Source organism: Pseudonaja textilis, chromosome 2, assembly GCF_049901715.1.
Source record: "Pseudonaja textilis isolate UNSWEBS1 chromosome 2, rPseTex1.2, whole genome shotgun sequence".
NCBI lineage: Eukaryota > Metazoa > Chordata > Lepidosauria > Squamata > Elapidae > Pseudonaja > Pseudonaja textilis.
The window spans coordinates 67,406,226-67,430,150 of record NC_141991.1 but is presented as its reverse complement, the minus strand read 5'-3'; the positions used below and the strand labels follow the sequence as shown (position 1 = coordinate 67,430,150).

Sequence of the window (23,925 nt, the reverse complement as noted above, 5' to 3'; positions counted from 1 at the left end):
GTTGATAGCAAGCACATGCATCATTTAATACAGTCAACAAAAGTTATGGCTTGATATTTATGAAACATCAGCAAAGTTTTTTTTTAAAAAAAACCCAATTAATTGTGAAAACATAACATAGGAATTCAAAGAATTTTCAGTATCTATACCCCATATCAAAATGCATAGGACTTTCCAAAGCCATGGTGAACAATACTGTGGGTAATTAGCATGGTAAAGCTCAAAGGGGCTTGATTCTTTTAAACATGTAACCGTAGAAAATAGACATCTTGTGACCCTTTCTATATTCTGTACTATGAATGAAATTATTTAATGGATGGACATGACATATTCAAATACATTTCTTTTGCTAATACAATACTATAAATGTACTTATATACTATAAATTTCCACAAATGACAACTTTCTGCCTTTGAGCTTTATAAAAAGTGAAATCTGATTTGCAATGAGTCCTTCTGTGTTATGTTTTCTGATGGTCTTGTATGGAAGGATTCCAATCACTAACTTTATGGTGCAGCCAAGGGCAAAATTCCCTTTTCACGAATAAAGTTAATAGTTTTCTAGTAATTAGTAAACTTAAAAAATGATTAAGGAGTTCTCAAGGCCATTAAGTATTAATAGCCATGCATATGTTACACAGTGGTTGTAAATGTGTATTTATTTAAGAGAAGTGTTTCTTAACCTTGGTGACTTGTGGACTTCAACGCCCAGAATTCCCCAGCCAGGTTCATAGCAGTGAATGATACTCAGTTATATATAGATTGCCTTACAGCAAAAGAATGAGATCTAAAGCTACAACTTTCCCTTGTTTGGCAAGCCTGTTTTTTTTAAAGGAACTGACTCTTCCCTTCCAAACAATATAGCGAATAGAACAGAACAGAACAGAATAGAATTCTTTATTGTCCAAGTGTGATTGGACATGTAAGGAATTTGTCTTGGTGCAAATGCTCTCAGTGTGCATAAAAGAAAAGATACATTCGTCAAGAGTCAAGAATCATAAGGTGATAGGGTACACTTAATAGTCATAGGGTGCAAAAGCCATCAAATCATACTAGGAAACAGTCAATATAAATCATAAGGATACAAGCGACAAAGTTACAATCATTCAGTCACAAGTGGGAGGGGATGGGCGATGAGTGATGAGAAGATTAATAGTAATGCAGACTTTGTAAATAGTTGGACAGTGTTGAGGGAATTATTTGTTTAGCAGAGTGATAGTGTTCGGAGAAAAACTCCTTAAATCCAGTTCTGATGTGCAGTGCTCTATAGCAGTGGTTGCCAACCAGTGGGCTGGAGACAACTGGTGGTCCACAGAGAAATGTCACCCCCAAAGCAATTAATCCAGGCTGTGCAGAAACACAAGGCTGCGCACCTCACATGGCCCACAGGAACACAAGGCTTGTGTCGCTTGCATTGGAAACAACATGAGGTAGTGAGGGGAGGGGGAAAGGGCGGAAGGGGGAACTTGCCCCATGCACCCAACACAGCATGTCTGGCCACCGGACTGCTTCTTTCCCCTTCTTTCTTCTGCTTTTGACCCTCCAAGACATCCTGCTCCAAGAGGCTGCGCTGGTGCAACAAGTCTCACAAAGACTTTCTGGTGGAGTTTGGGGGAGAGAAAGAAAGACTTCTGCTGCTTCTGCTGCTTTCCTTGCATGAAGCCAAAAGCCTCTCTCTCTCTCTCTCCACCCCCTGAGAACAGAGCTGGAGATGATATCCTGTGATCCCAAATAAAGAAAGATTGATTGGTAGGAAAATGAGGTGGGGAATTTTCCTGAAGACTTTTTGGGAGATTTTCCCAGGATCTCTGGTCCGTGGGATTTAAAATTATGAGTTTGGTGGTTCCTGAGGTCCAAAAGGTTGACAACCCCTCCTCTGTAGAACTGTATCAGCAGCTCCTTGGACAGTTTGAGCTTTCTGAGTTGGCACAGAAAGAACTTTCTTTGTTGTGCTTTTTTGATGATGTTTTTGTTGTTAGGTGTCCATTTTGGATTGTGATATGACAGAGCCTATGCTCATTTTTCCATAGTACTCAATGAAATCCATTCTACATTCTTCATTTAGTGGTTGTATAAACTATTCTTCTTTATAGATTTGCTTGGATGTGGGGACAATATAAGACTGGGAAATGTGGAAAAAAAATAGTATTATATGGAAAACGATATTGCTTGTAAAATTCTGCAACCAAATAAAACTGATTCCACGAGAAAATACCTTGTCAAGTTTAGAAATGTATGTTAAGAATACAGTAGTAATGTACATTGTGCCATTTATTTTTCTTTTAATTTCAGAATGTTCTGAAAGACATCTATCTTTCCATCCGAAAACTGTTGCACTAGCCATTTAACAATCAACAAATGTGATCTCTTTGATTCTGTTAACTGAATCTGTACATATGAAAGGTACATACCCATACTTTGAACTCTATAATATACCGCACATCTCTTTCAAGGTATGCAACTTCTGCTTTTAGTGAAAAATGAGAAGAATTTCTCCCAATCTCTAACACTTAATCAGCAAATAAGCATGAGATTCAGTGAATAGAAGCAGGAATGTCTTATGATAATAGAATATTGACAAAGGTTGTTGAAGAAATTGGCAAGAAGCAAAAGAATGGGTATCTTCAATTTTACCATCATAAGAACCCTTTAGAAAGGTTAAGCTGAGATAATTACTGGCCCAAGGTTAACCAGAGCGTTTCCACAGCTGAATGGGGATTTGAGCTTGGTTTATAAAAATTATGTGTGCAATTCCACACTATCAGGAAACCAAATATGCTTCTGTTCCCTTTCTATGAAGAAAGATTAGTAATATTATTAAGGCAATGATGAACCCACATTCCTAATGATGGGTGTTCTTCCATTTGTGACGGTAGTCAAAGTAGCTACAACTTAATTAGATCCTTGGTTTATTTTGTTGACCCCTAACAAATGCCCACTTTTAATATAAATATTAGAAGGAGAGCAACAGACATGATGAATTGGTTTCCATTTTGCACTCAGTCAGACTTCTGTAGGTAATCCCAAGTGGTTCAACAAAACTACTTTGCTAAAGTTAATGGGAAATTCCTGAATTCTGACCTAGCTCAAAAGTGGACTTAGCTAGATAGATGCATATTAGGACAAAGGCTTCTTTTCTTTTGTTAATTCTTCCCGCTTGAAAGAAATTCTCACAGTAAATGATATCTGTTACCCAGGAATAACATTTGGACATAGTATCATAACTGGTATTGAAGTAATTTATGACTGCTATTCACAACTACAGCTTTTATTCATGCAGAAAGTAAGGGTACAAACCACTGTGTCTGACTCTCATGCCTCATATGTACTGTCTCTTTTTGTACAATGCAGTGGCATATAAACCAGGGGTGGGGATGCAAATATTTTTACCACCAGTTCTGTGGGCATGGCTAGGTGGGCATGGCCATGTGACTGGGTGGGCATGGCCTTTTTGTGTGTGCAGCATCCCCCTCCGCGCTCCATTTTTTTTGCCTTCTAGGCCTCAGGAAAGCCTCCTGGGGGGTCTTTTTGCTCCCAGGAGGCTTCCCTGAGTCCAGGAATGCAAAAAATGGAGCAAGGGGGGGGGGGCGTACAGCACCCCTTCATGCTTCATTTTTTCATCTCCTGGGCCTCAGGGAAGCCTCCTGCGGGGGGAGCATTTTTGTGTTTTGGTAGCCTGGTGTTTTGAAAAAACTCCAGGCTACCAAACTGTATGCTAAACTATCAAAGTGTGCATTTCACCAAAGGAAAATTGGCTATCTGGGGTATCGCATATCGCATGAAGGGATAGAAATGGACCAGGAGAAGGTCTGAGTAGTTTCAGAATGGTGTTCCCCACATGCCAGAAAAGTGGATCAAAAAAGTGATCTGCCCTACTGTCCCTACGACAGCAATTGGCTGTCCCAGTGGTCACCAGAGCCCGAGGAAGTTGACCTTTCTAATGATTTAACTGAACAGTTAAAAGGAGCATTAAAATTGGATGATTGGCTTTTATTCCACTCAAATGAATGCACTATTTGTGATGGCCTGGCATAGGTGGGGGCAAAGTTATACGTCCCTGCTAGTCTTAGAGGAGCCATTCTAAAACATGCCCACGATTCAAAAGTTGCAGGGCATTTTGGGTTCATGAAAACCCTACATTTAGTTAAACCACAGTTCTGATGGCCATCTTTGAAAAAAGACAGTTGTCCTGTATGTACTTTGGCAAAATCACTCCCTGGTAAACCAGCTGATCTGCTACAGATAACGGATAATCAGAGTTGGAAGGGACCTTGTAGGTCATCTAGTCCAAACCCCCACCCAAGCGGGAGACCCTACAGCATTTCTGAAAAATGGCAGTCCAATCTCTTCTTGAAAGTCTCAAGTGATGGCACTCCCACAACTTCCGAGGGCAAGCTGTTCCATTGGTTGATTGTTCTCACTGTCAGAAAGTTTCTCCTTATTTCCAGGTTAAATCTCTTCTTGTTCAGTTTCCATCCATTATTCCTTGTCTGGCCTACAGGTGCTTTAGAAAATAGCTTGACCCCTTCCTCCCTGTGGCAGTCTCTCAAATATTGGAAGACCTCTATCATGTTTCCCCTGGTCCTTCTCTTCACTAGACTAGCCAAGCCCAGTTCCTGCAACCGTTCATTGTATGTTTTAGGCTCCAGTCCCCTAATCAACCTGGTTGCTCTTCTCTGTACTTTTTCTAGAGTCTCAACTTCTTTTTTATAATGTGGTACATAACATTGCTTGGCCGAGTGCCCTGTGGAAGGAAATTTCCATGGATTTCATTGTGGAACTACCTGAGAGTGGAGGAAATACAGTCATTTGGATGATTACTGACCTATTTTTCAAATAGGTACACTTTGTACCCTGTGCTAAGATTCCCTCTGCTAAATTGTTGGCTAAACTGTTTATTCTATATGTGTATAGGCTACATGGTATTCCTGAACATATATTTTCAGATAAAGGGGTACAATTCACTTCTAACTTCTGGAGACAATTTTTGAAGTTATTAAGCTCCACCCAGGGCTTAAGCTCTGTCCACCATCCTCAAACTAATGGGGCTTGTGAACAAACTAATGGTACTAGAACAATACCTTAGATGTTATGTATATTATCAGCAAGATAACTGGTCTGATTTATTGCCTTTTGCAGAGGTTGTTTATAATAACTCCATCCATAGTAGCACTGGATTCACCCTGTTTAAAGTAGCTACTGGTCAGGATTTTGTACCCATTCCAGAGCTACCTTAGGAGAAACCCAAATCCCATCGCTGATAGAATGGATAACCCAGCTCCAGCTTATCTGGCCGGTTACCTGTAAAGCATTAGATGATGCTCATCAAGCTGATAAGAAACAGGCAGATAAGAAAGGAGTTCTACCAAGTGGGTGATAGGGAAACTACCAAGTGGGTGATAAGGTTTTCTTGTCCACTAAGTACTTACAGACCACCCAGAAGTCTAAGAAATTGGGGCCTAAGTACGTTGGACCTCTCCCAATTGTATGGGTTGTGAATGCTGTCACAGTACAGTTAGAACTGCCAAAAACTCTTAGAAGAATCCACCCTGTGATTCATGTTAGTTTAGTGAAACCTGAATATAGTAATAGCAATAGCACTTAGACACATATCACTTTATAGTGCTTTACAGCCCTCTCTAAGTGGTTTACAATAACAATTGGGTTTTTACCCACCTGGGGGGGGGGGGGGGGGGGGGGGGGGGGGGGGGGGTGAGGATGGGCGCAAGCGGGGGGGGGGGGAGCCGCTGGGAGCGCAGAGAAGTTTCAGTACTGCACTCTAACCACTGTACCACAGATGCTCCTCATATACTTCCCCTCTTTGACCTGATCAGCCTGCCCCTCCAGTTCCCGTCCTAATTTAAGGAAATTCTGGCCTCCGGGAAACATAGGAGAAGATTATGGTTGTTTGGAAACATTTTCCTCCTTCACAGTTGGAATGGGTTAATGAACGTGATGTCAGGGCCCTTAAACTTATACAATTGTTTCGCTCTAAATACCTAGATAAACATTGATGTAATCTTATATGTATCTTAATTGCTCCTATTTGGGATAATATCTTTGCCTGTTTTCTACTATGTTTTGTTTTCCAAGGCTAACGTCTCTTTTTCAGGAGGGCTAAAATGTCAGTCTCCAAGAAGGTTTCTTGACATCTTTTGCCGCTTGATTCTTGTCGGCTGCCATAGAAATGGAGGGTAATTTGGTATTTGGGAGGGGAAGGTTGCTGGAGTGTGAAGATGTTTTTTTTTCCATAAAAAGTTATTTTTTTTTTTTGTCTTTTCAGACATCTCTTTTGGTGAACAATGGTTTTTTCGGGTTTTTACATTTCTATACAAACATGACCATATTACATATTATCTTTCATATTCAGTTTCTTATCATATCATTACATTTTCCATTTTCTGTAAATTTTCACAAATATTATATTTTCCACACTTATTTTATCCATTTTCAATTTGTATCTTAACTTATTCCATTTTTAAAAAAAAATATACTCATATATTTTTTATATAATATCTTAAAACTCTTATTTCTTCATCTATGTTCATTATGCTTTTTAAACTTTTATCCATCATATTTGCAATTTCATTACATACTCTTATTCCATTATATAATAAATTCTATCTTAGTTTTAATAATTCCAAACATTTTCCCCTTGATTGTCCGTTTGAGTGCACCACCCTTTTGTCTTATACATCATTCGGTTTACTCCCCTTTAACACATATTAAAAATTACCATAATATGATCATCCTTAACACTACATATCATATATACAGTTTAGGTTAGATTCCACATGGTATTCTATCCTTTGACTTCTAAGTCATTTATTATTTCAAATACATTAATCTTTTCAGCTAATTATAGAAACTGATATTGATCTTTTTAGTACAATTCTCATAGTTCATTTTAGCTATATTCTTAATTTAATTAACATTCTTATAATAATTTCCCACTTTTACATTTATTCCAATTATATCTCTATATAATTTAACAATAATCAGGTAGAAAAAAAAACATCAGTTCCAGTCATTCCATTTTTTTAACTATATTTTTATACCTCACCATACATTACCTTGCAGAATCCCCTTTCTTATTTTTTAATCTACACATTATCTCTAGGTCTTCTAGCCATATAGCTTCTTTTCATTTTGGGGGGTTTTCTATCTCCCCTTCTTTTCTGGTCCTTTCCCTTATTCCCCTTTATTTTCCACCTCTATTTCTGATTCCAATTTTTATCCCCTTCCCTCTTTTGAGCTTTCTCCTGTAATTCCCTTTTCTGCTGTTTCCCTCTTTTGAGCTTTCTCCTGTATTTCCCTTTTCTGCTGTTTCCTTTTTCTTTGTTTGACTTTCCAAACAATTACCTCTTTAATTGTCCCCTTAAAACTCCAAGTTTTAATTTCCATGCTCTTTTCCCCTTGTTTTAACGTTCGTTGTTCCATTTGTTCATTGATGCTGGCCTCTTCTTTAACCAACTCCTCCCCTTCTGGATCACCTTGTTCTTCTTTGTTCTCCAACATCGCCATTTCTAATATTTGTAAAGCAATATTGCACAGTTCCACTCTTTCACATATCATTTTCCTTATACTTCTTAAATCCGATTTTATTTCCAAACAAAGTTCTGCCATTTTTGTGCACTTCTTTCAATTTTAATGTTTCTTTTGTCTCTTTTTTCAGTATCTAAGTCCAGTCCAGTGGTCCAGAAGTTTATTTAAACCACCTTCTAATGATCCACTTCTATTAAATCCTGCTTCAGTTTTCTAGGGTCAAAATAGTCCAATGTTCATATATTTTTATTATTGTTCCTTTTGTTGGATTTTGAATTTTTCTCAAAGTCACCTAGTATTCCTGGGGTTCAAGTTTCTTTATTCTTCCTTTATAATATATTAATTTCCCTTTTCAGGATTTCTATCTTATTGTGTCAAAGTTCTTCTTACTTTGTATCAAGTTCCAAATTTTAGAGAACCAAACACTTTTTAAAGAGTCACTGAAATTTTTCCTTTACTGTTAGGTGGTGCTCTCTGTTATGTCCAAGTTTCACCTTTTCTTTTAACTTTCCTTTCCCTTTTATGGCTTTTAAGTTTCAATAACCCAATAGATCCAATTATTAAATATGGTTTCTTTTTGGCATGTTCAAGTTCAGCTTTTAATTATGCCTACTGAGTGCCAATATTAACAATATAATCCCATTTAAGCAAGTATTTTCTTCTAGCGTCCTCTTTCAATTTAACTCTTTTAAAAGTTCAAAGCCACTTTCATTTATGTCCAATTTCGCCCCCCCGCCCTCTGGTCACTACTTTTCCAATCTTTCTTAAAAAATCTCTTAAATCTTTAAATCTGGGATATCTTTAGACTCAAATATTACGCCTGGTTCAGCTGGTCTCCACACTGTCCCCTTCTTTACTGCTCCTGCACGATCTTTGTCCTGGATAGCTCTCAGTCTTCAGTGTGGCTATGTTAAGCCACTGCTGCAGCCCATTTTTGAGAGGAGTTTACCTAGCCAGGGAAGGGAGATGTGCCTCCCCTCAACCTGACAGTGTCCCCCTTCTTTTTCAGCCTTCCAAGATTGTTCTAGCCGCATTCGGAGCCCTCTAACAGGAACAGCACAGATCGAAGCCGTGCACAATCGCTGTCTTCATTCCGTCTTCGATTAAGACAATACCGGCAGACCGAGTGTGAAGACATTTCTGTGTGAACTAAAAAGGAGGGGATGCTTTCCTGCTTACTGCGCAATTGCATAGACTTATCTCTACTAAGTCAAGATCAAACATCTTGGCATACTGGATGAGTGAGAAACCACCTGAAGATATACCCCACATGACATTATTCATACCTCAGATTGGATGACCAGTCTGGACTCCTGGGGGAGGGAACTTGGGATAAGTTTCAATATGTAATTTCACCACCTACTTGATTCTGATCTTGCTTTTCTTTTATTGCTATCATTTCAAACTCAATAAAAGTACTTTTCTCTATTTTAATGGAGTTGAAGGATTTCTTTCTTGGGTTTTGAATGAGGCATAGCTGACACCCCCTCTGCCTGGTGCTTTCCTATTATGCTGGTTATACAGGATCATTAATACTCATACAAAAATTCTATACTATTATCAGAGATTTCCTGAGGTAACTCAAACGGGTTAATTTGCAGACAGACAGGACCCCTGATTCCAGTGGGAATGAAATTTGGGCAAGTTCTGGCTGACTCAGCACTGCTGTGTAACTGCTGCTTTATCAGTTCCGCCATGATGCTCAGTCAGTTGCAGTCACATGTAAAGTAAGTGTTACTTTATATGCCTGGGAGTACAGTCATGCTGGCGACATGCCCACAAAAATGTCTATGCACAATGCTGGCTCCCTTGGCTAAGAAATGGAGATGAACAGAAATAACTGGATAGGGGAAACCTTTACCTTTACCTTGAGAAATATATATATATACAATATACACTGAACACAGAAGTTAAAAAAAAAGACAGATCATGTTGCTTACTTGTTTACTAAACTATTAAAATGTTACAGATTATTAGAAATACTCAGAAAAAGTAGAGAATAAGCAAAGAAAGATGGCATTCTTTATGATGGCAGGTGAGCAAGAGACCAAGAGATTTGGAATGGTAGTTGATTTTTTAGTTTAATGGTTATGCATCCTTGAATTCCTTACATGCTCCACGGTGCTTTAGCATAAGTGCTCCACGACTCCTTCTGATAAGACAAAAGCAAAGTGAGATGTGAATATTCAGAAGATGTAAAATTACTCATTATTAAATGAATGCAAAGAGAAAAGGCATGAGAAGCATTGACTCCCAGTGTAAGGTTGATTGAAAATGTTGATGAATTCTGTTGGCCACTTCATCTGACAAAACAGTCCCTTTCTCCAATTTCTAATGTTCATTTCTGTTAGAAAATCCCTAGTCAGGAAGCAAGATGAGAGCAAATAAGAATCTTAAATTCCCTACATGCTGAGAGCAAACTAGCCAATAGCTCTGGGATCACTTGTTTTTCATTCTCCAAAACTTGAAAGTTATACTTACACAACTGCATTGCAGAACAAGCACCGGTTGGCATAGGTTTCACCATCAGAACCACAGTGTGGTTTCAACTCCAAAGTACAGGCAATTTGCTCCTTATCACCACATTGAATCTGCAGAAAGCAACAATATATATTTTCAAATTTTAGGATTGAAATAATAAATGTTGAATTGTTATAAAATTAATCATGCAGAAACATGGCGCTTGGATTTACTTGTTCCATCAGCAAAATGTTCCTTTTTTTGAAGGGTCTGTATCATTCTTCCAGGATAGATTAAGAGGTGTCTGTAATGTCTTAGGTATAATATCTATAGAGATCCTCCATCATTTAGGTCATGATTATCCCAAAGCTTCTTTTTTCTTGTCCCCTCCCCCCCCCCACATCCACCCCCACCCTTTGGAAACATTTTGCTTCTCATCCAAGAACTGAAGAAGCTTCTTGGATGAGAAGCAAAATGTTTTCAAAGAAAGTTGCCTTTTGGGAAAAGCACCTTTGACACATCTTAGGTAGAGCTGTATCTTATTAAGCTGAATTTCATTAATAGTAAGTTAAGTGGTTACAAATGTGCTTTCATTCTTCCAAACAAAATAAATGGTCATCACAATTGGCTAAATTGAAACTAATTAGAAGATAGCTCATTTTTACTCTAGATCAGAGAGAAAATCAGAAACCTACAACTCCCATCTTATTCCAGTAAAGTTAGCACAAAGCTGGAGTATCTGAACTATCCGCTCCAATGAAGCTATAATAGATTAATGGTAATCTTACACTGATCCACAGTCTATATTAGATTTATAAACCTTGTTATCATTGGAACTATCACCTTTCAGTTCCTAATGAGACTCTCTTCAGATTGGAAAGGTGTGTGTGTGTGTGTGTGTGTGTGTGTGTGTGTGTGTGTGTGTGTGTTAGAAAGAAGAGATACTGCAGCCACTTGATTACAGCTTTGAGTCTTTGTTATGTTTTGATCCTCGGTTGTGACTATGGATACTTTCTTAAAGGCATCCAACAGTCCTTCATCCCAGCTATAAATGCCATAAACAGCAAGAATTTGTTCAGTTCCCTTTCAAATAATCAAAAATAGCCATCACTATTTCTGACGATAGTGAATTCCATAGGACAGGTATATGAAGTGAATGAAAATAAAATGTACTTCCTTTTATTAGGCCTGATTCTGCTGGGATTTATCTGTAGTGGAAGTTCCAATATATGAGAAAACGGGGGGTGGGGCTAACCCCCTCTACCCACACATACCATGATATTTATGATTTTATAGACTTGCCTTCTATTACCTAGTTTTATTTCAAGGTGAAAAAAACAAAACAAACCCTTGTATGATATGCTTTGCTCCTGGAGAACAATGCCAATCTGCTTATAATCTGATGGTTACATTTGTTTTGGTTTTATAATTTCCTTTTTCAGGTGGGAGTGACCCAGTGGACTCACCATAGATTCATATAAACATGTTACTATTTGGCTGATATATTTCCATTCCCCTTTCTAATGTTTCCAAGCATGGAAATTGCAAATTAGGTTGAATTTTTTTCTTAACAAATCACCTACCAACTCAGATTACAAAAATACATCCACGAAGATCTGGGTTTGTTCTAATATGTATATGTCTGTATGTGTGCGTGTATGTATCTCTACACTTACTCACACTGAACTGTGTTTGCCATTTTGATATCCACTCACTCTGTTTGAAAGATCTTGAGTTTTTTGCAGTCCCTTTTCAATTCAATTACTCAGATTAGTTTGTAACCTTGGGGAAATTTTGATCCCCAGGAATCATATTAATTATAAGCAAATGGAAGAATATAGGTGACTATTCTCAGCAGTAGTTAAAATGTTTCCTATACCTCTCTGACAAAATTATAATAATTTAGATATTGTACCGTGTTTTTTTTCCTGACGGTGCATCATTTTAATAGCCAAGCCATTTCTCAGCTAAAAACTGAACACAATTACAATTAGAGTTTACATCTGCACCATGTAAATCTGTCAAAAATAACATTGCAATTGATTTTCATATCAGATTTGCTTTTCATTTTTCTCTGCTCTGTCAAAAGGACTGACCTTAATTTTCAACTATAACAATATGGATTTAATAATGTATTTAAGAGACGCAATTGCACTTACCTCTTCTTCCATTGCTTCAGTAACAGAACCTAGAACCAAACAGCAGTAATATAAAAGTATAAAATTTAAAGTTGATGTTGAAAAATGGTTGACTGGATAACATTTCTTCAATTATGTAAACATGAATGTGTTTTATTTCACATTCTCCTTTATGTTCTCACAATAAACCTATATTCGGATACCAATATATGGACATTATTTTCAATACCACTGAATTACATTTGCAACAAAAACAATCCATTAAGTTGACAACATAAAGTTAAAAAATATTTCTTTCAAAATGTATTCAGAACCAATTATCTTATGATCTTCAAGCTTCCTTCCATAGGTATCTGAAACTAGATGGAAATTTTGAAACTTCATGAAATTTCTGAATCTTAACATCAGCCATGAGTAAAGTGGTACATCATAAGCACTTACTGTGATATGGAAGCCTTTTGTCTATTGATTGATTTACCTCATTACACAGGGATTTTCTTGTCTCATCAACTAGCAATGTGTGATTTCTTCATGCAATAGGATAAATACCACATGGTACATTTTCGTATTCGTTATGATCCTTCCAGTCAATCCTTAATTTAAAGATTGTTTCTGGTTGCAGAAGCTTTTAGAATGGCTGAATGTCTGTCTTTCTGAGGAATACGTGACAGAATATGCCCATTTCTAAGAGGGACGCTTCTTTGAAAGGAATTTTTACAGTTACTATGTGGAGTTCACCCATATAAAAGAATAGCATCAAGGTGACAAGCTGAACCCCTGCTGTTTTCATGATTGCCTTTTTTGCTCTTTTTGAAGTCCCTGCTAACCACTTTCTGATCCACAAATTCCACTATCAGAGGAGGGATCTAATAACTCTTCTATGTAAGTGCTTTATGTATGGAACATACTGTATATGCAAATACTGTTATGATAAAACTTTTTCATAAGATTAATATTTAACTATGGAAATATGATACTTCTGCATTAAATTCCAATAACAACTTCCTTATCTACATAGTGAACAGTTGGCCTCCAGCTTGATATACGTTATAAATTCACTTGTTTTCTTGCTCATAAGACATATGACCTGAAATGATTAAAAGAGATATGGCAGCCAATTCCATATGATAATCTTTCAAACAAATATTTTTAAATTAAGAAAGCACATAGAATAATATTCTGTATTCCTCAAGGCTGATTTTACACAGGCTTCTTGGTAAAATATATTTCAACCATAAAATAAGGAAGAGAATAATTCCTTCTCTACTTATTCTACTACTGCTGGTAAACTCAGTTTAGTTTTTGAGAATTAACAATCTTATTTGGTCACCAGATCTTGAGATTCCTACTACCAGTGCCTGCAGTGTTCTAGATTGGGGAAGTACGATGGTCTTGGAATCATAGTCTATGCACATTATAGAAGATGTGTTTCCATACACAATATATCATTATGACTGATGCAGTCACATTGGTGCAGTTCATTTTACGAGCTGTCCATCACAGAGAGATAGTGATACACAAATATAGAAAGAGAATGACTATTATAAAGATCAACTAAAAATAACTGATCCAATTTATAAACAGTATAAAGTAAAACAATAGTTCGAATATGGGCCAACTAAATAATTTTTTTCACTGCAAAAAAAGATTTGATCTTACACATTTCTTTCTGTCCCAAAAGCAAGTATATTCAAATACAGTTATCACTGAGTAATAGTTTATCTAAACATGATCATATTAAATATCAATTTCTTTAATTAGCTGACAACATAAAAATAAACATAAGCAATCAAAAACAACTTAATGGATCTAAACTTTTGTTGGAATACAATGTTGGGTTAAATATAATGGGTAGTTAGAGTTCAGTTGATTAAAGTTGGGCTTCTCGGTTTTGATTCACCATCAGAAGTGTTTTCTGGGGCTTTAACACTGCTTGGTCTTTAAATGTTGGTATTTATTGGTGTCAGGATTATGGAGTGCTGCAATTTTATTTCTAAAGATTCATATTATTTCTACATAATTCCAGCTGTAATTTGGGGTTGGAAATCCCTCATAAATACAACATTCCTGTAAAGGAACCTTTAAAATGCCCACTTTTGCGAGGCTGAATGGATAATGTAGATCTAAGTCTCAAAATGCCATCTAAATGAAAAGGATCTTTTGCAAGATTCTTAATCAAGGAGAGAAGCAACCTAATCACGTAACCTAGAAGGAAGAAGAAATTTCCTGACAGAACAATTAATCAGTGGAATAACTTGCTTCCAGAAGTTGTAAATGCTCCAACACTGGAAGTTTTTAAGACAAGATTGGGGAACCAGTTGTCTCAAACGGTCCCTTCCAACTCTCTATTTCTATTCTATTCTATTCTATTCTATTCTATTCTATTCTATTCTATTCTATTCTATTCTATTCTATTCTATTCTTTCTATAAAGCTCAGCTTACCTGAGTACAAGAAGAAGAGGGCCAGGGTGAAAAACAGGCAAAAAGCCACCTTCATGTTCGTAGGAGAGGATAAACCACACCAGAGCTCTTCCACTGAAATAGTTTCTAGCTATCACAGACACAAGTGTTGTTAAAGCTCTAGCTGGTCATGTATGTGTATATATAAGCATATCGCCACATCCTTATCAAAAGAAGATAAGAGAATGTTGACACTGCAAGTTCCTATAGGCACTTTTCAGTTCCCCCATTCTACAAATTTAGTCAGTATGTTCAAGAATCAAATAAGAATATGTTCTGTTTTTAACAACCCCATGCTGACTGCTAGTTATATTTTTACTTGTTTCTAGATGTTGGCAGATCTGTTTTTTTCATTTGACCCAAGAAGTTTCCTTCATAGAAACTGAAGACAGCTTTGATGGTGCATGTGAGGATTGCAACCTTTCTTCTGCCTTGCATGTAATTAGGTTCAGGAACAGAAATCCCATCTTATTCTTCTGACATCAGTGGCTGAAAATGTTCCTTTCTTCTTCGGAGAACCTAGTAAAAATGGTTAGTTTAGGAAAACAAGTTTGTATTTGAAGGTTGATCAAGTTTAGTGTTTCCCCTTTTGCACACTTGTGGCTTTCCTTCCTCCTTAAAATTACAAAGTTGTAATAATGGCAAACAATACAATATGTTATATACATATATACATAATGCACAAAGGTGGTCTTTCTCATTTTTAAATTGTAGGCTAGAGGTATGTATTCTTTTCTGGGCCAAAAGCTACCTTCTAGGCATAACTGTGAGGAGCCCACCTTCGTCTTTATCTTTATCTCCAGTTTCCCACCTCTTTTGTAAGCAAAATTCACTCCTTCTTTGCAGATATAATATTTTAAAAACAAAGAATGGTCATCCATATTTGACAAATTTTAAAGAAAAAATAAATATGCCACTTGTGTTTGACTAGATAAAATTTGAAAAAGCACCTGGTTAATTTATGAGCTGATCTTGGCAAGATAGTGGTTTAGAAGAACTAATCAGTCTTGGTTCTCCTTCTTACTATGTTTTCATAAGCCTGATCAGTTTCTTTAAGTGCTGTATCATGTTTAATTTGCTTGAGATCACCCCAGGACCTGTGACCCACAGTTGGAGAAGTCCAAGTATAATCTTTATGATATAATCAAATTTGTATCAGTGGCCATTTTTATTTAATTGTGATATGGACCCCTTTGAGACATGCATGTCAATTTCTAAGAAAAAGATCTTGGCAAAATGGTGAAGTCAGAAAAACTAAACAGTCTTGGTTCTCCTCCTTACTATGTTTTCATAAACCTGATCAGGTTTTTTTTTTTAAATGTTGTATCTATGTTTAAACTGCTTGAGATCACCTCTGGACCTGTGACCTACAGTTTGAGAAGTCCTAATATAAAGATTTTCTGTGTAATATAATCAAACTTGCATAAATAGCCACTTGCTTTTGATTCTGGGATGGAGCCCTTTGAGAGATGAAGGTTTTAAGAAAAAATGCCACACGTGTTTTGCTGAATAAAATTTGAAAAGGCACTCAGTTTGAGTATCTAATGGAAATGTGATATGATATGTTGAGTTGTACCAATTTGAGATGTTCTTTTTTAGAAGAGAGGACCTGTGAAGCAAGGAGCAAGAGGCAACAAGACTTCAAAGAGATAAGAAGACTGGTAGCTTTTATTTATTTGGAGAGCAAGAAGTGGCCTTTCCTTTTTGAATAGGGCTTAGAATTACTTTGTGACATCCAGACTAACTTTCACTTTTTAGCCAAGACTATCAACCACATTTCAAGTAAAATTCACTCATGCTGTGTGAGAACAACCATTATAAAGAGCAACAACATGCAGATTGCCAGATGTCTGCAAGGAATATAAATCCTTCCATTCCCCATAATCCTATCAGAGCTGAAGAAGCTACTTGGATGAGAAGCAAAACGTCTTCAAAGAAAAACCAAGGAAGTCCAGTTGCCTCCTAAAAAAGCACCTTTGGAACAACCATGACCTGAATGACCGAGAATCTCTACAGACTTTCTGCTCATTACTTTAAGTCATATTTAAGTGGTGCATGCTAAAACATTGTTGTCATAAAGAATTGCCTTGGGTTTTTTTGCACTTTTGTGAAAAGGTTTATGCTGAGACTTTGGAAAAAGTGCAAAGAAGAGCAACTAAGATGATTAAAGGTCTGGAGATGAAAAGGTATGAAGAATGGTTGCAAGATTTGAGTTTGGCTAGTCTAGAGAAAAGAAGAACTTGGGGGAGATAATAGCAATATTCCAGTGTTTGAGAGGTTGCCACAAAGAGGAGGGAATCCATTTATTTTCTGAAGCACCAGAGGGCAAGACAAAGAATGGATGGAAACTAATCAAGGAGAGAAGCAACCTGGAATCAAGGAGAAACTTTCTAACAGTGAGGACAATTAACCAGAGTAACAACTTGCTGTCAGATGTTGTGGCTGCTTCATCACTGGAGGAAGAGATTGGACAGTCACTCAGTATCAGTATCCCTCAGTATTCCATCTGCACATGATCATCATTAACCATTCACTGCCAGCTTCCAACAAGCAAAGTGGCAGTGAAGAAGTTGGCAGGAAGTTGCAAGTTGTGATCATCTGACATTTTGCTTAATGACCTTTGGCTGAAGGATTGCAGCTGGAACTGCTAGGATTGCTATCATAAGTTGGCCTGGTTATGTGAGTTTCCACTTTATGACAATGTTGCCTAGTGATGGAGTATCCAGTCCCAATTATGCATTAACTGAAGATTATATATATTCAGAAATTCTTCCAAATTTGTTGCATAAAAGAGGGAGGGGAGTAAAGCACAATCAACATTGCATGATTCTGTTACTATTGCCTATGTCAGTATAGTCCTAGTGTTCTTATAGAGTCTGTTTCTGGATCTAGTCTATGTTGAAGAGCTGACAACAAAATATCTGTCCATTCATCCACTGTGACAAGGAATCTAGACCTGGTCTAGATCCTTTCACTAGGAGCCAGGATGTCTTCTTCTCAGCAGCAACCTATTTATGGAACAACCTTCTTCCCAACATACAGTTGGCCCCAACCCAAAGGGCCTTTAGAAAGGCTGTCAAGAACTGGTATTTTTTTCCCTTCAGCCTTTGAGTCATGATGTGTGCTGCCACAATTGAATGAAAGTGTGATTTCTGCCCCAATCACCATTTTATTGTTTTATTGCTGTTTGAAGGTTCATGTTCCACAGTTTTGTTTTGTTTTATATTTTTTGTTAGGTTTGCAAGCCACCCAGATTGAGTACCTTGATTGAGTAGGTTGGCTGTATGTAAATGTTACCAATCAATTAATATTGTATCTAGAGATATAGAAAATGTTTCTCTCCTGATTTATTGCAAGCCTAAATTGACTGTTATGACTGTTTTGAGAATGGAACAAAATACATGTGTTTTTGAGTCTGAAACAAAATGTGGCTGCTTTATGATGGATGGCTTTCGGTAGGGACCTACAAAACATTTCTTCCTTGAAATGTTCCAACTTCAAAATGCTGATTTGAGGGTCCCAAGCAGGAAACAAAACAAAAGGTGAACTGAATCCCCCTTTACAGGAGCAGCTTTAGATTTAAAATGGCCAAAGAAACTGCTTAACAATTCCAAAACTCAAAGAATAACAATAGGAAGTTATGATCTTGCCCATGTGTGTGCTTGAATCTTGTGCATTTTGAGCCATTCCCTCATCTATAAGGAACCTCAACCCCATCTCCATGTCCCAGAGAGGATCTGGAACTCTGCGATGAATCACAAATCCCATCTTCATTTTGCTTTGCAGATAGAATAGAATAACAGAGTTGAAAGGGATCTTGGAGGTCATCTAGTCCAACACCCTGATCAAGCAGGAGAGTCTATTCCAAATATTAGCCTCTATCTAGTTTAAACCTTCCTTTTAGGGGGAAAACACTACACTTTTTAAAGAATCATCCCCAAAATGATTTCCTCCTCGTGCTATGGATTAGAGGTTGTCCATAAAACTTTTACAAAATCTTTCATTGTAAAAGAGTTGCCTTATTACTGGAATTATTATTATTATTTGTAACCTCGTAGTCTAATAGATATTAGGAAATAGAGATTGTGGAGCAAAAGAAACTCAAAAGCAGGTGAGGATGCATAGTTCATTTTATTGACAAGTGAACTTCATTTAGAAGATATTCCCAAGTCTAAGCAAACAAAAGCAGAGGAAAAAAGGATGGAGAAAGATCCATGTTGCTTGGAGAAAAATCTCAGTCCTCTGGATCTGTATTGCATTACTGTTTACATTTTCCATAGTATTTTAATGTTATTATTCCACGACTCTCACTATGAAGAGAAAGATATAGAACAGATCTTGAAAAGCCAGACAATTTAAGCTTTTTCACAAGTACAAAGCCAACATATTTTATAGCATTACAATTGAAATGTAGGATCTTCTGTAATGAGCAGAATTAACCCTTGCTTCATCTTGGCTGGCTGTGATATGACAATAGAGAAAAAGCTCTCCAGTGAAGACATTCATTGACTTCAGAACAATCTTTGTCAGCCTGACTGGCACCAATTCAAATAGCAAGAAGTTCTGGTCTCCTATAAAGAAATCTACTCAAGTGGTTCATTTTGGCATCATGAGTGAAACCGATACTTACATAAATGCATTGCAGAAAAGGCATCTGTTGGAATAGGTGATGCCATCAGAGGCACAATGGGGTTGGTACTCCTTGGTGCATGCTGATGTGGGATAGCCAGTGCAATCAACCTTCAGAGAGAACAACATTGGTTTTAACTTTTCTCAGTTAATCTAAGACTCCTAAAGATTTTGTGATCTTCCAAATTCAGTGATGTAAAAACAGTGTTTTCCAATTTGTAGACTTCCATGTGTGTAGACTTCAACTCCCAGAAATCTCTGCAATGTTCGGTTGAGGAATGCTAATGAAGTCTACATATCAGAAGGAAATGGCCATGTAGAGAATCCATGAGGATCCCTGGTGGTGCAGTGGTTAGAAAACAGTATTGCAGATTAATTCTGCCGACAGCCTAGAGTTTGATACTGATGGGCTCAAGGTTGACTCAGTCTTCCATCCTTTCAAAGTCGGTAAAATGAAAACCCAGATTATTGGGTGCAATATGCTGATATTGGTAAACTGCCCAGAGAGTGCAGTTGCCTTTTGGAAAAAAAAGTCCTTTTGGGACAACCATGCCTTGGATGATTGAGAATCTCCATGGTGAACCTTGGAAAGCCTTCTTCTGGATGTCAGGCTGCCCTGAGGTTATGTGCTTTTGATATCAGATAAAAACCTCATGTGGTTATTACTGACTTAACTTTCTGTTATTAGGACATCTTGCCTTTTATGGATTGTAACCACTTGTAAGCGGTTAGTAAATGGACTGCAAATATTTTGTAAAAATACAAATCACTAGGGCCAAATTTGATTTGGCTTTACGTATTTGCATTTAAAGTATGCTCTTAATATGATTGCTCTCTAAAACAAGTGGAAGGCAGTCCAGTCTAGAACTCCTGCATTTCAAAGGAGAAACCTAATTTTTCTCCCAGACTCTAATAATATTTACTCCTTACATTTAGGGACAGAGCTTAAAAGATCCTAAATTCCAAGTAAATAGTTTTGGCATAAAGGCATATCATTCTAGGGGCCATCCATTTGGATTCACTATCATGGAGAGAGACAATTGGGCAGCAAAAGTACGATACATCAGCATCTTTCTTTCAACATTTTAATCCTGTTTTGAATTTTCAGCATCTATATTTAGAAGTAGTACTACCCAGTAGTAGCTGGGTATCTTGTCAGGCAAAACAATGGAATTCTTATAGTAGAGACTCCCTTTCACATTAAGCTTGACGCTGCAAAAGGTAGCATCTTTTTGTTAATTTTAAAAATCCAAATTAATGCACAAATAAAGGAGAATATCTGTAGCTCAGGGTTGAAATGAAGGGTCCTTAGTGCTCTCTGAGCTTATTTGTTTTCTTGCAGACCTTTCATTACCCAAACTAGGTATCATTGTCAGTGCTAGTGTGGATTAGCAATTATCTAGTTTGGGTAATGAAACGTCTGCAAGAAAACAACCCAGCTCAGAGAGCACCAAGGAACACCCCTTCCCCCAAATTAATGTATTATGCTCTTCTTGAAGTCAAAGACGATACTTTTTCCATCGTGTACTTTCCTAATATTAAGAGGAAGAAGAAGACATCTAAATTATTTTTTTGGTTCTCTAATTATGTCTATTATTTCTTTGATTGTATTCTGTTTTTTTCCATGTAACATAAATCACAATTTTACCATTTCATACTAAAACTGGTTACATGACATAATCCATAAAGTCCATATAAATGCCATCCCAGACAGTGCTTTAATTGCTATCCCCATCCCCACCATTGCAAAATCATTGCATATCTAAATCTTCAGCTGTGATTGTTTGAGTTTATTACATAGTTGACACTTACTGGTTTTCCTTCTTCTTCAATAGCATCTAAAAAGAAAGATCAAATCCATAAAATATATAAAGTAAAACCATAGCTTGAATTAAGGACCAACTAAATAATTTCTTTCACTGCAAAAAAAAAATTGCATTTGACCGTACACATTTCTTTTTGTCTTAAATGCAAAAATATTCAAATTAATGCAACTATCACTGAATAATAATTGGGGTAAATATGATCAAAGTAAAAATAAGTTTCTTTAATCAGCTGACAATATAAAAACAAAAATAAGCAATCAAAACCAACTATAAATTTACAATCCTTTTGTTGGAATACAGTGTTGGACTAAGTGTAATGGGTAGTTGATTAAAGATTCAGTTAATTAAAGCCAGGCTTCCAGGGTTTGATTCATGATCTTTAATAGCTGAAAACTGCTTAGCCCTTAAACTTTGGTATCTGTTGGTATAAGGATTGTGGAGGGCTGAAGTTTTATTTTCTAAAGATTCACATTATTTCTACATAATACCAGTTGTAAGTTGGGGTTGGAAATCCCTCATAAATACAACATTCCTGCAAATGTTGTATTTAAAATGCCCATTTTTGTGAGGTTGTGTGGATAATGTAGATCTAAATCTCAAAATGCCATGTACCTGAGAAGAATCTTTTACAAAATGGTGCTTGGCTTACCTGAGTACAAGAAGAAGAGGGACAGGGTGAAAAACAGGCAAAAAGCCACTTTCATGTTGGTAGGAGAGGATGAACCACACCGGAGCTCTTCCACTGAAATAGTTTCTAGCTATCACAGACACAGGTGTTGTTTAAGCTCTAGCTGGGTTTGTATGTGTACTTATAAGCATATTGCAGCACCCTTATCAAAAGAAGATAAGAGAATGTTGACATTGCAAGTACCTATAGGTACTTTTCAGTTTCCCCATTCTATTAATATAGGGGAATGTGAAAGGCTTGTGTTAGTCAGTTAGAAAATATTGAGTGAATCTTTGGGAGCAGTAAACATGTGTTCAATCATAAATCATAAGCAAGTAAATCATTTATATGTTCAAAGGGGAAACGTGAAAAATATCATTACTTACCGAACAGTTATATACTAAAGAAGACACAAAATATAGCTCTTAGGTAGCCTCACGATAATCTTCATGTGTTTCTACATATGATCCTGATTATGAAATTCTACCACAAAGCAATGAAATTGTGTTATTATTACAATTGATTGAATAGCTATGGCTGAGAAGAACGACCATTTTGCCATTCCTTAAACAGCTACTCTGTGTGTGTTCTTGCAATCTAGTAGCCAAAACGCTGTTTCCCAATCTTGGCAACTTATGCAACAAAATTTCATTTTAATATATGACCATTAGTACATTAGACTTAAAGTGACAATAAAGTTATTCTAAGTTTAAGTCTAAGTCTAACTTTAAGGTATACGAAGTTCAACTAACAGAACACCTATTTCCTCCAAGTCCCATAATTCTATAAGCTACTTTCTGGATATGTGAGCACTTGAATATTTAAATAGAAAAATAAACTCATCAAACAGTATAGTGTTTATGATGTCATATTACAAATAAAGCAATGTGCAAACTTCTGCTAAGTGCTACATCAACATTTCTTATAATCAACTGCTAAATGTGTAAGGAAATTGTCACCTTGCTTGCAGAAATTGTGGTATAGCTTCAGCCTTATATGACTGAAAGGGCAATTACTCAGCCCTAGCTATTGAATCAGTTGTAATAATAAAACCATTTCATTTCTTTGTGATGGAATTTCATAATCTGGATCATATCTAGAAACACATGCTCAAGGTTACCGCAAGGCTATCTAAGAACTGTATTCTGCATGTTCTTTAATAAGAATATACATAAACCCTGACAAATGCATTGCTGTAAGCTAAAACGCATGTCTTTAGAATGCAAAAGGAGATGATCTAAATGAAGTAAATTAATATCCTCCTGTTATTTCATTTGATGGCAGCCAAGACGTTTCCTTCATGGAAACTGAAGACAGTTTTGATGGTGCATGTGAGGATTGGAACCTTTCTTCCGCCTTGCATGTAATTAGGTTCAGGAACAGAAATCCCATCTTATTCTTCTGACATCAGTGGCTGAAAATGTTCCTTTCTTCTTTGGAGAGACTAGAAAAAATGGTTAGTTTAGGAAAACAAGCAGCTGGTATCTGAAGGTTGCTCAAGTTTAGTATTTCCCCTTTCACACACTCGTGGCTTTCCTTCCTCCTTAAAATTGCAAAGTTGTAAGAATGGCAAACAATACAATATGTTATATACATATACATATATATACATATTTATATATGTTGCTGCAACTTTAAAAGCACAACTATAATGACGTGGGAAAATACCCGAACAAAGCTGAATACCATACATGTAAGTACCTGCGAAAACTTAAGAAAACAAATATCAGACCTCTACGAGGAGGAAATAAACAGCCAGACCAAAACCTATGAGAAGCTGGAAGTTAAAAGAGCAGGAATACTATGTGACCTCAAATTCCTACTCAGCTGCAGAGACAACAATGTAACACTAACCTGCTTCAAATTAACATTTCATCACAGCACAGCAGCTACTAAACGTATCCTGAAAAGAACTGAAATGGCTCTACTCAGGAACGAGCTCCACAGAAAGAGACTCCAATTGGATCAGTTAAACAAAGATTTGCTAACACTACACCTGGAATTGAGCAGCAAAATCCACCCTCTACTTTGGGACAAGATAAAACAACTTACAACTTGGAGAGCTGAAACTGAAACCACTTACAAAAATGACAAACTCTTGAAGAAACTAAAGAAATTAGAACATGACAAGAAAGCCACCAACAACTCACAACAACACCTGAAACAATTAGTATATAACGTTTCCAACAGAGAACTCACC

At 36.8% G+C, this 23,925-nt stretch overlaps 2 protein-coding genes across 3 annotated transcripts; both read right to left on the bottom strand.

Annotated features, from left to right (window-relative positions):
• Positions 1-9,474: 9,474 nt before the first annotated feature.
• LOC148126899 (ovomucoid-like) lies at positions 9,475-15,114 on the bottom strand. Of its 2 annotated transcripts, none has more exons than XM_087923070.1 (5): positions 15,024-15,114; positions 14,586-14,694; positions 12,164-12,192; positions 10,026-10,135; positions 9,475-9,696 (listed from the first exon to the last, which is right to left on the bottom strand). In XM_087923070.1, exons 1-5 carry the CDS (start codon positions 15,039-15,041, stop codon positions 9,633-9,635), a joined length of 330 nt encoding a protein of 109 aa, XP_087779196.1. In that variant the 5' UTR covers positions 15,042-15,114; the 3' UTR covers positions 9,475-9,632. The 2 variants fall into 2 exon arrangements, with proteins under 2 accessions (XP_087779196.1, XP_087779197.1); XM_087923071.1 differs by having other exon boundaries at positions 14,923-15,103.
• A 3,601-nt stretch (positions 15,115-18,715) lies between these two features.
• On the bottom strand, positions 18,716-21,835 carry LOC113433524 (kazal-type inhibitor-like protein). Its single transcript, XM_026696144.2, has 4 exons — positions 21,708-21,835; positions 21,045-21,070; positions 19,234-19,343; positions 18,716-18,913 (listed from the first exon to the last, which is right to left on the bottom strand). Exons 1-4 carry the CDS (start codon positions 21,760-21,762, stop codon positions 18,862-18,864), a joined length of 243 nt encoding a protein of 80 aa, XP_026551929.1. The 5' UTR covers positions 21,763-21,835; the 3' UTR covers positions 18,716-18,861.
• Positions 21,836-23,925: the final 2,090 nt, after the last annotated feature.

Coding starts and splice junctions, on each gene's coding strand:
- LOC113433524 (XM_026696144.2), bottom strand. CDS start 21,762: ATGAAAGTGGCTTTTTGCCTGTTTTTCACCCTGTCCCTCTTCTTCTTG. Junction 21,071..21,707: donor CCTCTTCTTCTTGTACTCAG/GTAAGCCAAGCA, acceptor CTTTCTTTTTAG/ATGCTATTGAAGAAGAAGGA. Junction 18,914..19,233: donor CTTTTCTGCAATGCATTTAT/GTAAGTATCGGT, acceptor TTCTCTTCATAG/TGAGAGTCGTGGAATAATAA.
- LOC148126899 (XM_087923070.1), bottom strand. Junction 10,136..12,163: donor CTGAAGCAATGGAAGAAGAG/GTAAGTGCAATT, acceptor TGCTTTCTGCAG/ATTCAATGTGGTGATAAGGA. Junction 9,697..10,025: donor TTGTTCTGCAATGCAGTTGT/GTAAGTATAACT, acceptor TTGTCTTATCAG/AAGGAGTCGTGGAGCACTTA.